This window comes from Apiospora hydei (genome assembly GCF_038363865.1).
Source record: "Apiospora hydei strain CBS 114990 chromosome Unknown utg000002l_segment0_segment0, whole genome shotgun sequence".
Classification (NCBI taxonomy): Eukaryota; Fungi; Ascomycota; class Sordariomycetes; order Amphisphaeriales; family Apiosporaceae; genus Apiospora; species Apiospora hydei.
In genome coordinates, this window is record NW_027117361.1 from 4947636 (window position 1) to 4962919 (window position 15284).

At 40.2% G+C, this 15284-nt stretch overlaps 3 protein-coding genes across 3 annotated transcripts; 2 read left to right on the top strand and 1 right to left on the bottom strand.

The window, feature by feature from the left end:
* Nucleotides 1-9128: 9128 nt before the first annotated feature.
* On the top strand, nucleotides 9129-10269 carry PG997_001558 (uncharacterized protein; the record flags this gene model as incomplete). Its single annotated transcript, XM_066805873.1, has 4 exons — nucleotides 9129-9210; nucleotides 9282-9352; nucleotides 9415-9979; nucleotides 10094-10269. The coding sequence occupies 4 exons, from the start codon at nucleotides 9129-9131 to the stop codon at nucleotides 10267-10269; spliced, it is 894 nt and encodes a 297-aa protein (XP_066675646.1).
* A 539-nt stretch (nucleotides 10270-10808) lies between these two features.
* Nucleotides 10809-12899, bottom strand: PG997_001559 (uncharacterized protein; the record flags this gene model as incomplete). The annotated part of the gene is made up of 1 exon (XM_066805874.1): nucleotides 10809-12899. One exon carries the CDS (start codon nucleotides 12897-12899, stop codon nucleotides 10809-10811), a length of 2091 nt encoding a protein of 696 aa, XP_066675647.1.
* A 1048-nt stretch (nucleotides 12900-13947) lies between these two features.
* On the top strand, nucleotides 13948-15113 carry PG997_001560 (uncharacterized protein; the record flags this gene model as incomplete). Its single annotated transcript, XM_066805875.1, has 3 exons — nucleotides 13948-14098; nucleotides 14208-14538; nucleotides 14657-15113. 3 exons carry the CDS (start codon nucleotides 13948-13950, stop codon nucleotides 15111-15113), a joined length of 939 nt encoding a protein of 312 aa, XP_066675648.1.
* Between the last annotated feature and the right edge of the window lie 171 nt (nucleotides 15114-15284).

Below are 15284 nucleotides of genomic sequence, written 5' to 3' on the forward strand. Positions count from 1 at the left end.
TAAAATTAATTAAGCATTATAATTATAACGTGGTTTATTAATAAGCGGGATATATTATATACCGGGACACTTTTTTACTTTTCGATATTTTTATATAGGTTTATTTAATTATAACGCGCTTTATTAATTAAATTTACTCGTTATTCGATTCGCTACTCGATTTTATATCCTTTTTATATGTTCGCGCATTATAGCCTATCTCGCCGCAGATCCCACAGCGCCTGCCGCCCGTCGCGCGCCTTTTCGATAAACCACTATTTTCGCCTTTATTAATCGCTGGCCGCTTTTTTTTTACCTTTTCGTCCTATAGCCTTCGAGATTCCTTAATCGTAAAAGCTCCTTTAAGCTGGATTCGCGACTTTTTAACTCTCCGGCGCTTTGAAAAGGCTAAATTAGCCTCTTATAATATACGTATTTAATCCTTTATAAGGGTTATTTTATATATAATTATATATATACTTTTCGTTATTTAGTTTACCGCTTTTAAAATTAATATTAAAGAGCTTTTTTAATAAATAAACACTCTCTTTTTAATAAAAAAAAAGTACTTAGTTATTTATTAAGGGTTAAACGACGTTTAAGGGTCGTAAATACTAGCCGTCCCCGGACGCAACGGGCTAAGTATAGGTATCCGGAGACGCACATTTAATTTATTAATTATTTCGTTAAGGTTATAAGGTATTAATTTAAATACGTTAAATTTAAATTTAATATTAACTTTCGTAAAAATAGTAAAATACACGGCTTTAAACGCGATAAAAAACTTAAACTTCGTAATATAATTAATCGAGGTTTTAATAAATAGCTCGATTTCTTTCGAATATATACGCTTTAAAGGCGAATAAAGTGCTATATTTAATAGCTAAAGTAAATAAAAAAAGTGAAAAAGCATATTAAGCGTAATAATGCCGTTATTTTTATAGTATACCTCGAATTCGGCCGAAATATAACTCTTATAGCCGTCGAGGATTAAAAAGCGATATAAACCTTTCGTTCGCGACTTAATATATTTATCGAAATACTTAATTTAGTTTAAGCTTATTTTATTATTTATTTAATTATTTAAAGTCGGTTTAATTATTTAATTACTTAGTAAATCGTATTTAATAGTTTAGTTCGCTAAGTAATATTAGTTTTAAACGATTAAGAACGGCGAAATATATTAGCTTTACGAATTAATACATTTAATCGCCGTCGACTATTCTCGATTATTAAACTAGACCGATTTCGCCTTCCTACGCCGATCGGCGCGTATTATAACGAGGGTTAACCCGATTATACTTATTATAAAGCCGGTTTTATCGAAATTATATATATCTTTATTAATAATACCGTATTTAGCCTTAATATTCGCGATTAGTTTAAACTAGCCGGAAATAACGTTTAAATCCTCGTAAAAAGCCCTTTAATAATCGTATTAACGATTTATTCTAGTCTTAAAGTCTAAGTTACGGTTAATAAATCGCTTAACCTAGTGCTTATTAACGCGTTCGCCGCCGCGCGACGCGGTAAAGAGATTAACTATATCTTTTACATTAGCTATATTAAAAAATATCTTTCGGGTATTTAAATTAATTATATAATTATAAAACACCTTTTTTTAATCGGATTTAATTTTTATCGAAAGTGTCCGATTTCGCGTTATAAAAGTCGGCCGTAAAGTCGGTAATTTAAAAAAGATCGTAGGATATTAAAAGCTTTCGCAGCAGCTCTTTAGTTAATATGTTTTATAAGGTTTCGCGTCGTTTAAGTCGTTAAATCGATCCGTTTTTTTTAATAAAAGATTAAGTATTATAGTTATAAAATTAAGACATATTAAAATTTAAAAGGTATAGTCGGTCGGAAAAGTGTCCCGGTATATAATATATCCCGCTTATTAATAAATTACGTTAAAGGTATTACGCGTTAAAGTTTAATTATATTAAAATTAAATTTAAGTGCGTCGCTAAGTAATATACGTCGCGTAGTAATAAACCACGTTAAAAAGTTTTTATTTATTTCAATTCTTTTTTAAAATTATTAATATTAAACTCGACTTTATAACCCTCGATTATACGGTAAGAAATAACGAAAAAACGGTAAAGAATATTACTTATTTTATAATAAAGAATAAAAGGAAAGATATATTTATTAATATTATTTATCTTTTAAAACTATTCGATTAAATTTAAGAAAATAATATTAATAACGTTAAAGTTATTTATAGAAGCGCCGAGAATTTATTTAAATATATTAATAAAACAAAGCTAATATTACGCGGATAATATTCTTTTACGGCTTTATAAATTTTATTATTATTAAAATAATCGAGCTTTAATTAAACGTAACTATAAAATAAAAATTAAAGATTAACGAAAATATAATTAAAGTTAAATAACTTATTTTTAAAAAGTTTATAATTAATAGTTTAAACGAAAATATAGGGATAATAAATTATATCGACCCCGATAAAAATAAAGGCGCTATAATAATTATTAAGTAATTAAATATAATAACGAGCGATAATTATAATTACGAATAAAGTATTATAAAAGTTATAATAACGAAATAAACGAGAAAATAAAATAATATAAATAAGAAACTATAATTTTATTAACGCTTAAGAGTAAATATAATATATTATTATAAAAATCGCTATAAGCGTAATTTTAAGGATATTATTAATTTATTTATATTTTAAAAGAGGGCTTAAATATTAACGTATTAATATCTCTTTATATAAATCCTTTACTTATATTTTATTATTCTTTTAATTATTATATATATTTATTATAAACTTAAACCTTTATTATAATAAGTTTATCGGTTAAACTTATAACCTTTATTTATATAATTAAGATGCTTATATAAAAAGGGAAATAATTATAGTAAAATAAATAAAACTAGGTGTTTTTATACTTTTCTCAGCCGTTTTAAATTACCCTATATATATAGAAATTTAAAACCCTCGTAATAAAATATAAAATAAACATTAGCTTTAATTATTCTTTTTTATCTTTTACTTATTATTATTATTTAAATTTATTTACTTTTTATAACGTGGTTTATTATTAAGTCGAATATATTATTAAATCGGACACTTTTTTTATATCTCGATACTTTTATATAAATTTATTTAATTATAACGTTTTAAATTAATTAAAATTACTCGCTATCCGATTCGCTACTTAATTTTATATCCTTTTTACACGTTCGCGTATTGTAACCGGTTTCGCCGCAGTTGCCACAGCGCTTACCGCCCGTCGCGTATCGTTTCGACGAGCCACTATTTTCGCCTTCGCCGGTCGGTGGACGCTTCCCTTTTACTTTTTCGTCCTGTAGCGCTTGAGATTCTTTAATAGTAAGGGCTCCTTTAAGCTGGACTCGTGAATTTTTAGCTTTCCGGCGCTTCGAAAGGGCTAAATTAGTATTTTAAAAGGTGCGGACCTAATTTTTTAATATAGTTATTTTATAGGCTATTCGGGTTATACCCTTCGTTATTTAGTTTACCGTATTTAAAATTAACGTTAAAAAACTTTTTTAATAGGTAAACACTTTTTTTTAATATAAATAGAATGCCTAGTCGTTTATTACGAGTTAAATAGCGTTTAGAGGTTATACGTACTTAAAATCCCGGGTCGCGACTACTCCGGTGTAAGCGTTCGAAGTTATATATTTAATTTATTTATTATTTTATCTAGATAGTGAAGTATTAAGCCGGATGCGTTAAATTTAAATTTAATATTAGTTTTCGTGAAAATAGTAAAATGTACGGCTTTAAACGCGATAAAAAACTTAAGCTTCGTAATATAATTTATCGAGGCCTTAATAAATAGCTTGATTTCTTTCGAATAAGCACGTTTTAAAGGCGAATAAAGTGCTATATCGAAAGATTAAAATAGGTGCGATAAATAAAGAGGTATATTAATAGTAATAATATTATTATTTTAATAGTATACCTCGAATTCGGCCGAAATATAGCTCTCGTGGCCGTCGAAAATTAAGAAGCGGTAGCGATTTTTTATTTACAATTTAATATATTTATCGAAGTATTTAATTTAGTTTAAACTTATCTCGTTATCGGTTTATTTATTAAAAATCGGTTTAATTATTTAATCGCCCGGTAAACTACTTTCGCGCGATTAATTCGCGAGGTGATATTAGTTTTAAATAATTAAAAAAAGCGGAATATATTAGCTTTACGAATTAATATATTTAATGGCCGTCGATTATTCCCGATTATTAAACTAGACCGATTTCGCTTTTTTACGCCGATTAGCGCGTATTACGACGAATATTAACCCGATTATATTTATTATAAAGCCGGTTTCGTTAAAATTCTATATATCCTCGTTAACGATACCGTATTTAGCTTTAATATTAGTAATTAGGCTAAACTAGCCGGAAATAACCTTCGGATTTTTATAGAGAGCCCTTTAGTAGTCGTACCGACGGTTTATTTTAGTTTTAAGGTCCGGGTTACGGTCGATAAAGCGCCTAGCCTAGTGCTTACCGACGCGGTCGCCGCCGCGTAACGCGATAAGGAGATTAGCTATATTTTCCACACCAGCCATTTTTAAAGGCATCCCTCGGGTATTTAAATTAATTATATATTTACGAAACACCTTTTTTTTAATCGTATTTAATTTATACTTTAAGTATTAAATTTCGCGTCGTGCGGTTTAGCCGTAAAGTCGGTCGCTAAGGGTAAATAATAAAACGACGTAGTGTTTCGCCGTAGCTTTTTAATTAATTCGGGTTAAACCGTTTCGTAACGCTTAAATTACTAAAGTTATCCGCTTTTTTTAAAATAAATAAAGCATTATAGTTATAAAATTATTACGCGTTAAAGTTTAATTAAATAGGTTAATAATAAAAGTATTCGACTTAATAATAAACCACGTTAATTACTTTTTAAATTTTTATTCGAAATATTTAATAACGCGTAATTTTAATTAATTTAAAGTAATATTTATTTAAATATTTAACGAGTAATTATAATTAAACGTTATAATAAATAAAAGGCTTAATATTTATTATTAATAATTTCTTTTAACTTTATATTTAATATTTATTTATATTAATATAACGTGGTTTACTATTAAGCGGGCTATATTATTAAGCGGGCTATTTTTTTATACTTTATTATTTTTATATAAATTAATTTAACTATAACGTAGTTTATTAATAAGCGGGATATATTATATACCGGGACACTTTTCCGACCGATTATACTTTTTAAACTTTAATACGTTTTAATTTTATAATTATAATATTTAATTTTTTATTAGAAGAACGGATCGATTTAGCGATTTAAGCGACGCGAAACCCCGTAAAGTATATTAGCTAAAGAGCTGCTGCGAAAGCCTTTAATGTCCCACGAACTTTTTTAAACTATCGACTCTACGGCCGACTTTTACAACGCGAAATCGGACACTTTCGACGAAAATTAAATCCGATTAAAAAAGAGGTGCTTTATAATTATATAATTAATTTAAATACCCGAGGGATATTTTTTAATATAACTAATATAAAAAATATAACTAATCTTTTTACCGCGTCGCGCGGCGGCGAACGTGTTAATAAATACTAGGTTAAGCGATTTATTAACCGTAACCTAGACTTTAAAATTAAAATAAATCGTCGATACGATTACTAAAGGGCCCTTTACGAAAATCCGAACGTTATTTCCGGTTAGTTTAGGCTAATCGCGAATATTAAAGCTAAATACGGTATCGTTAATAAAGATATATATAATTTCGATAAGATTAGCTTTATAATAAGTATAATCGGGTTAACCTTCGTTATAATACGCGCCGATCGGCGTGGGAAAGCGAAATCGGTTTAGTTTAATAATTAAGAATAATTAACGGCGATTAAATGTATTAATTCGTAAAGTTAATATATCCCGCCGTTTTTAATCGTTTAGGGTTAATATTACCTAGCGAACTAAGCTACCAAATACGATTTACCGGGTAATTAAGTGATTAAACCGACTTCGAATAGCTAAATAAATAATAAAATAAGCTTAAATTAGATTAAGTATTTTAATAAATATACTAAGTCGCGAACGAAAGGTTTATATCGCTTTTTAATTCTCGACGGCCACGAGAGCTATATTTCGGCCGAATTCGAGGTATATTATAAAAATAACGGCATTATTATATTTAATATATCTCTTTATTTTTTTTATTTACTCTAGTTATTAAATATAGCATTTTATTCGCTTTTAAAGCGCGCGTATTTAAAAGAAATCGAGCTATTTATTAAAATTTCGATTAATTATATTACGAAGCTCGAGTTTTTTATCGCGTTTAAGGCCGCGTATTTTACTATTTTTACGGAAGTTAATATTAAATTTAAATTTAACGTATTTAATTTAATACCTTATAACCCTAACGAGGTAATTAATAAGTTAAATATACGTCTCCGAATACTTATACTTAGCCCGTCGCGTCCGGGGACGGCTAGCACTTACGACCTTTAAACGCCGTTTAACTTTTAATAGATAACTAAGCACTCTTTTTTATTAAAAAAGGGTATTTACTTATTAAAAAAGCTCCTTAATACTAATTTTAAAAGTAATAAATTAAATAACGAAAAATATATATATAATCGTATATAAAATAATCTTTATAAAGGATTAAATACGTATATTATAAAAGGCTAATTTAGCCCTTTCGAAGCGCCGGAGAATTAAAAAATCGCGAGTTCAGCTTAAAGGAGCCTTTACGATTAAAGAATCTCGAAGGCTGCAGGACGAAAAGGTAAAAAGGAAGCGGCCAGCGACTAATAAAGGTAAAAATAGTGGTTTGTCAAAGAGGCGCGCGACGGGCGGCAGGCGCTGTGGGATCTACGGCGAGACAGGCCATAATACGCGAACATGTGAAAAAAATATAAAATCGAGTAACGAATCGAATAGCGAGTGAATTTAATTAATAAAGCGCGTTATAGTTAAATAAACTTATATAAAAGTATCGAAAAGTGGAAAAAGTATCCCGGTATATAATATATCCCGTTTATTAATAAACCACGTTAACGTTTTAAATTAATTAAAATTACTCGTTATCGGAATCGCTACTTAATTTTACGTCTTTTTCACATGTTCGCGTATTATAACTTGTTTCGCCGTAGACACCGCAGCGCCTTTCACCGGTCGCTCTCCGCTTTGACGGACCCCTTGTTTTACCCTTATCAGTCGCTCGACGCTTCCCTTTTACCTTTTCGTCCTGTAGCTCTTATAATTCCTATATAATAAAGGCCTCTTTAAGCTAAACACGTAATTTTTTAGCTTTTCGGCGCTTCGAAAATATTAAATTAGCCTCTTTTAATATATATATCCGATCGCGTATAAAGATTATTTTATAAGTTATTTTATTTATACTTTTCGTTATTTAATTTATAGTATTTAAAATTAACGTTAAGGAGCTTTTTTAATAAATAAAAACCCTATTTTTAATAAAAAAAATATTTAATCGTTTATTAAAGATTAAACGGCGTTTAAGGATTATAGGTATTAACCGTCCCCGAACGCGACGGGCTAAGTATAAGCGTTCGGAGACGTATATTTAGTTTATTAATTACCTCGTTCGGGTTATAAGGTATTAAATTAAATACGCTAAATTTAAATTTAATATTATTTTCCGTAAAAATAGTAAAATGCGTAGCTTTAAAAGCGATAAAAAACTCTAGCTTCGTAATATAATTTATTAACGCTTTAATAAATAGCTCGATTTCCTTCGAATACGCGCGCTTTAACGGCGAATAAAGTGTTATATTTAATAATTAAAGCAGGTAAAAAAAGTAAAGAGGTATACTAAGCGTAATAATATCGTTATTTTTATAATATACCTCGAACTACGCCGAAATATAGCTTTTATAGCCGTTAAAAATTAAAAGGCGATAGCGACCTTTCGTTCGCGATTTAATATACTTATCGAAATACTTAATTTAATTTAAGCCTATTTCGTTATCGGTTTAACCGTTAAAAGTCGGTTTAATTACCTAGTCGCCTAGTAAATCGTATTCGCGAGCTTAATTTATAAAGTAATATTAACTTTAAATAATTAAAAACGGCGAGATACACTAGTATTAAGAATTAATATATTTAATAACCGTCGACTATTCCCGATTATTAAATTAAACCGATTTCGCCTTCTCACGTTAATCGGCGCGTATTACGATAAGTATTAACCCGATTATATTTATTATAAAGCCGGTCTCGTCGAAATTAAAAATATTTTCGTTAAGAATACCGTATTTCGCCTTAATATTCGCGACTAGCCTAAACTAGCCGGAAATAACACCTAGATTTTTATAAAAAGCCCTATAGTAATCGTATCGACGATTTATTTAAGTCTTAAAGTCTAGGTTCCGATCGATAAAGCGCTTAACCCAGTGCTTACCGACGCGGTCGCCGCCGCGCGACGCGGTAAAGAAATTAGCTATATTTTTACAATACTAAAATTAAGAAACATCCCTCGGGTATTTAAATTAATTATATAATTACGAAATACCTTTTTTTTATTAAATTTAATTTATATCGTAAGTGTCGAATTTCGCGTTATAGGGTTCGGCCGTTAATTCGGTAATTTAAAGTAGCTCGGGGAACGTTATATATTTTCGCAGCAGCTCGTTCGCTTAAAGGATTTATCGGATTTCGCGTCGCTTAAATTACTAAAACGATTCTATTTTCTTTAGATTAAATCGGCATTATAGTTATAAAAATATTACGTATTAAAGTTTAAGTGTATTAAAAATTAAAAAAAGTGGCCCGCTTAATAATAAACCACGTTAAGATTAATATTAATTTACGTAACCTTTTATTTATTTTTTATTACTTATATCGATTATAGTTATAATATAAGTTATAAAACTTATTAAATTAATAAATGATTAGAATAATGCTACCTCGTGGTGAAATAGCATAATATCGTCGCCTGTAGCCAATGTCATATTCGGCCAAGAATACAGCGTCGCACCACCTGCCTGAAATGCTGAGCCCATGCTCGAACCAACGACTCGGGACCATGACACCAACGTACCGATGGTTTAGAGACCCCAGCCAAACACCCTGTGACTTCCTCGGCATCCAATCCGTAGTCGCCGATCATCTCATCAAACCACAGCGACCAGGTTTATCTCTGAACATGGCAGCGCCGACCACATTTGACCAGTGCCATACACTCTTGGGGACAGACAGCTTCCAGAAAGACGAGGCGCTTGAGAAATGTTAGAGACTCATCCTCGACCGTGCCATTCCCAGCCTATAGGACTCTCACTAACACATGGTCATATAACAGGCCTACCCCCTGGCACCGAGATCGTAAAAGGGACGCTCTGGGGTGCATCGGCCTGGACGGCAACATACAAGGTGACGGCCGAACTAGCAGGTGGAACACAAAGATTCTTCTTCGTCAAGACCGCCAAAAACAGAGGCGCCGTCATGATGGAGGGGAGTTCAACTCTCTGCAGGCCATTGACATGGTCAGCCCCGGCTTGGTTCCTCGAGTTCACGGCTGGGGCCGGATGGCATCCGAGCCCGAGACCTACTTCTTGGTCATGGACTTCCTCGATCTCGAAATGGCGCTGCCCGACCCGACGGTGTTAGGTCCCGCCATCGCCGACCTGCACAGGAACAGCACGTCCCCGACGGGCAAGTTCGGTTTCGCGACCCCTACGTGCCACGGTAGGCATATCCAGCCCAACGACTGGGACGAGTCGTGGAGCCGGTACTTCACGCGCCTACTCTCGATCTTCTTCGAAATTGACGTGAGTGTCAACGGGCCCTGGCGTGAGTACGAAGAGGCATTCGAGACTCTACGCGCCAGAGTCACTCCGCGGCTACTGGAGCCGCTCCAGATCGATGGCCGGGTTCTGAAGCCGTGCCTCGTCCACGGCGACCTTTGGGAGGATAACACGGGCATAGATGTTAGTACGGGGCGGCTCGTCATATACGACGCATCCATCATGTATGCTCATAACGAGTATGAACTTGGTAGTAAGTCTCTATTCATTTGGTAACGCGTTCGGTCCGATGTGCTCGACAGTCTCTCTTTTGGGCGAATAGAGTGAGAAGCGAGAGTCATCGTTAGCTAAGCAGTCCTGTCCGCAGTGTGGCGGCGCGACGAGATCAAGATCGGCAGTTCGTACATCGACGTATACTTGCGGCACTACCCACCAAGCGAGCCCGTCAGTCAATTCGACGACCGCAACCGGCTCTACTCAATCAAGTTCAAGCTCGCCCACTCCAGCGGATGGCCGGGCCTCACCGAAACCCGCAAGAAGTAAATGAGTATTGCCAAGTGCAAGTGAATCTACGACACTAATTGGGAGTTCAGAATCCCAGAAGACATGTTGTTTCTGATAGACAAGTATTCAGGTTAGAATTCGACGAGCCTTTACCTGAAAACTTCCACGTTGTCAGACCTTTCTGCCGTGAGAGCAAGACAAGGCGAAGCTTCGCCAGGAGATCATAGATTAAGCACCATACCTCGGGCTACCTTTCGGTTCAACGAAGCAATAGTGGATTGATCAGATGCACATCCGTAAGAATCTGACGGGGTTGGTATTTATGACTCAAGTCTACACGCAGATAACCTATAGAGGTATTGGCTTACATATGGCTCTCTGTGAGAACAAATGACACCAAGGATCACCAAATCTCTCGTATATGTATATATCCAGTGAGCATATCAGTAGTCTATATGAACAGATATCTCGGGCTGCTTCTACTTCAAGTGGCAACATCTGGAATACACGGGGTACAAGTAGGCGCGCGAAGAAGCCCTTTCAACATTCCAACAAATTATTATCACTATATAGCAAGGCTAGCCCACCGATACAGGTATCAGCTTCGATCTCCTTTCGAGTTCGGCCAGGGTGGGCGTGCCAGTCCCATCACCCGCCAGCGGCCCCGCCCCCTGGCCAGGGCTCTGGTGAATCCAGACCAACGGGGACGCCTTCCACACGGGTCTGTTGCGGGTATACGACACCGAGACGACCAGCTCCAGCAGCACGAGCGTCAGGAGCGCGATGGCCGCCGGATACGCCAGCCAGGGCCACTGGACCTCCACGCACGTGGTGTGGTAACTGACGACGCCACGGGCGGGCGCCGAGTAGTTCCCGCTGCTGGCGTGGGTGCGCAGGTACTTGGTCAGCGACTCGGACAGGTCGGCAAAGGTGCGCTCGATGTGCCGCATGTCGATGCGTCCAGAGTCGTAGAGTTTCTTGGGCAGCAGGTCGCCCTGAAAGTGGTCGGGCAAAATGCCGTTCAAGCCGTCGTTGACGTAGCCACCGTAGCCAACACCTCTCAGGTTGCCCACCATGTGAGGCTCAAGCTTTTGAACAAAGGCATCGTCTCGGATAAAGTCATTCGACAGGGTGTACAGGCACCTTCGGCTCAAAAGCGATTCGGTCGTCAGTGTGTTGTTGTTGTGTGCATAGTCACCATTGCTGGCATTGAATCCTATCCACCGCTGAGTAGGTTCCAACTTGTATCCCAAGTCGAGTCTCAGATGCTCCCGCTCGGCCTCTGTGAGACATAGCGTGTCCAGCATACTAAGACCTGTATTCTCGAAGCCGGTTCCCCATGACATAGAGCCCGAATCAGATACTAGGGATTCGGTCAACCGGCCATTGACCACGGTCGCATTGTACATCCGGACACACGGTGAAAGGGTGCACGTTGCTGCGCCGTAGCCTCTGCACCGCCAGTCATCCCGACTTTCGGGAGCGTCGCAGCCATCGAGTGGGACCCCGGTTGAAGGATCGAAATGCCTGTTCGAGATGGGCGTCTTTCCGGCGATGAGTCGCACTGTTACCGTCCCGGGCCGCATAGGATGCTCAAAGTCGGTTTCGTTCAAGAAGACGTCCATTTTGAACACTTCAGGGCCCTCGGTGGTAATATAGGACCCTGATCCGAAGTTTCCTCCGGCTAGCAACCTGTACGAAACGTTCATTATCGTTGGCACATCGTAGCTGGAATATGGGCCTTCGGGAAGGCTGGTCTCCGCAATATAGAGGGAGTCCGATTCGTTCGTTACACAATCCTTTGGCGAGGCTTCAGGCTGGTCGAGAACACCTCCGGCGGAACATCTGAACACCACCGTAAGCTCGGCCGAGGAGTCCTCGCAGCGGCTGCAGTAGGCCAAAGTACCAAACTCCCCAGGGAAAGTGCAGTTTCCAGTGGGACAGTGGGCTTCGATGCCCGTGGTTGGGGCAACAATAGCTCTCTCCATGGTCGCGGCTAGATCCTGACTGAACCCGGCATCTTCAGTAGTATCGGCAAAGTAGTTGGCTCGTGGCAGTGTAGCCGCCTCGGCCGATGCTATTATGCAGACTACTGGCCTGACCAGCTGCTGCACGAAGGGGTCGAGGGCGACAGCCAGAATCAGTATGATGGCCCCGAGGGCAGTCAGAGGCTGACGTAGGTGATGGGTACAGAGCCAGCGAAAAGAGCCCCACGGTCCTTGGCTAGCGTCTGTATAGCGAACGACATCGTACAGAGGCCTCTCGGACTTAAACCAGGTCCACTGCAGTTGTCCGATGCAGCTGGCGGCTACGAATCCTACGGCAGCTCTGAACACTACGCTGTAGATGGAAAGCAAGGCGTTGATGGTGATCTTCAGGGGCCAGTGCGGTGCAACTTGGCCTGCGTGTGCGTATAAGGTGCCCATCATTGCCAAGGGAGCTCCAAGTATCACGACGCATGCCAGTATCTCTTGGGTCCAGGGGGCCAACGTCCGATGATGAGTGGCATCGTGCTCCTGGGGAAGCTGATGTATACCATCACCTAGGTGGGAGGGATATTGAGCAGTTTCTGGGCCGACCTTGTAACCTGTCTCTTGAGCGAAGTCTATGCGACGTGCCGCAGAGTTTGGTTCGCCGGGGTCGACCAGCTCATAGGAGTCGGTGTGCATAGTCGCGGACCGTACTGATCTTGCATGGCACCAAGTATGTACAAAGTTGACCATATATCAGCTTGACAAGCAAGAAGCATGTCATCCACATACCTGACTCTGAGATCGCCTCGAGGCCATGTTCGGCTAGATTTCGAGTCTCATGGGTCGTGGTTCGACGCGCTGCCTCTTTTGTGAATTACGGGGCGCGGAAAATCATACATGCTAAGATAGGAACTGGTTCGCGAAGGGATCCTACACCCTGGTTCATGGACCCGCTGCAAAGCTGCAAAGCTCAGGAACGTGGGTGGTATACCTATACAAAAGTGAACATATCAAAGATTACATACCGGGCAAGGGATCAACCAGAGTTCTTTATGATACATAGGAAACCGACTGGTTGTGGCCGGGAGTTGGTACGTGAAGCACCCTCTCACCATTTGTTAGTAGCAGTCGGAGGCGGCGCCGTCAACGAAAATGGTATATGCCCAGGCGCAACGGCCATCATGCTATACAGATGAGAGTCCATTGAGCCGGTCGGTATACGACTTCCCACCACGATCTGATGTTTCGGCGTCTTGGTGACCTACGGTTAAATCCACTGAGAAATTGAGTCGTGAAAGAGCAGTCGATGCTAAGTACGTAATGTACATAATCTGATCACATTCAGGCACCTAAAATGGTCCAAGAAATCCGAGGTTTAGCAGCTTAACTGGCGCGCGCCAGGCCTTCGCTCCCGCCAACGAAGCTAAGAGCTAAGCCCATTGGCCCAGTGGGGGGGAGCGGCCACTAAATTGACGGGTAGGTATGGGGTAATTAGAGGCTTAGAGCCCGTAGCACCTCGGCTCAGCGCTTAATGGCTGTCAACTCCCCCACCTCCAATTCTCAGCTCGCAGCTCCGAGACACGCCCGTCATCCAACACCAGCCCCCGCGAACGACGCATCCCAAGCCGAGGAAGCTGGCGTGAGCTTCTCCAACAGTCGCATTCGACGATGTGAGCCAATTCACACGTTTGGATCCCTTCCTTTAGCAAACGACAACGCCCCCCAACCCCACGGCCATCCCATCATGTCGCACATCACCGCCAAAGACCGGATCGAAGCTCTGAGCAAGCAGCTGTCCTCCCTTGAAGCAGACAGGAATGGCCCCTCGGCTCCAAAGCGTATAGCCGGGCCCTCGAACGGCCCCCGACTCGCCGGGAAGGTTGCCATCATTACTGGTATGCTATTATGCCCTTGAAATTTTACGACATATCCTTTGGTATTCCTTGCCTGTGCTGTTTCCAAACCTTAGACTAACCATCGAACCTGCTTTTGTCCCGTAAACAGGCACCAACTCCCTCCTCGGCATCGGCCGCGCCGCCGCCCACCAATTCGCCGAAAACGGCGCCCGCGCCCTCTACCTCTGCGACTTCGACGACAGCCACCTGGCTGCGCACCAGCGCGACCTGCAGCGGCTTTACCCCGAAGTCGACGTGCACGTCCGGCGCTTCGACGCCGCCTCGTCGTCCGCCGTCAAGGCCGTCGTCGACGACGCCATCAAGCGCTACGGCCGCCTCGACGTCTTCTTCGCCAATGCCGGCATCGTCGGCACGCCCGCCCACTTCAAGGACGTCGACAAGAGCGAGTTCATGCAGGTCGTCGAGACCAATGCCGCGAGGTACGTTCGTGCAGGACAAGAGCAGAACAGAACAGAACAGAACGAAACGAAGAAAATAGAATACTCCACAAAATGTAGCCCTTAGATTTGCTGCTGACCCATATACTTACGCATGCAGTGTCTTCCTCGCCGCCAAACACGCTGCCCCCGCCATGACCGTAACCTCGAGCACGAAGCCCGCGTCCGGCGGCAGCATCATCGGCACCGCCTCCGTCGCGGGCCTCCGCTCCAACGCCGGTCCGACCGCGTACTCGGCCGCGAAAGCCGCCGTCGTCTCCATCGCGCAGACGTGCGCGTACCAGCTGGCCGGCACGGGGATCCGGGTCAACGCCGTGTGCCCGGGCATCATCGAGACGGGCATGACGGCGCCCACGTTCGAGGCCGCGCGCGCCCGCGGCACCGAGCGCAAGATCGGCCAGCTGAACCCGCTCAAGCGCGGCGGCCAGGCCGACGAGATCGCCCGCGTCGCCCTGTTCCTCGCCAGCGACGAGGCCAGCTACGTCAACGGGCAGGCCTGGGCCGTGGATGGCGGGCTCAGTGCCGGGCACCCGTTCGTGCCCGGCAAGATAGCGTAGTGGAGCAAAGAGTCAAATAGCAAAGTACGGCGACAGCTTTAGCAAGCAAGCGAGCAAAAAAACAAGAATGAAATTTCATAATCAGGGAGAGGCTTGGGGGTTTCAACTCCAAAACAGGCCAATGAAAAATGCGTACAACATACGACATGTCATGTACATTAATCAGTGCCC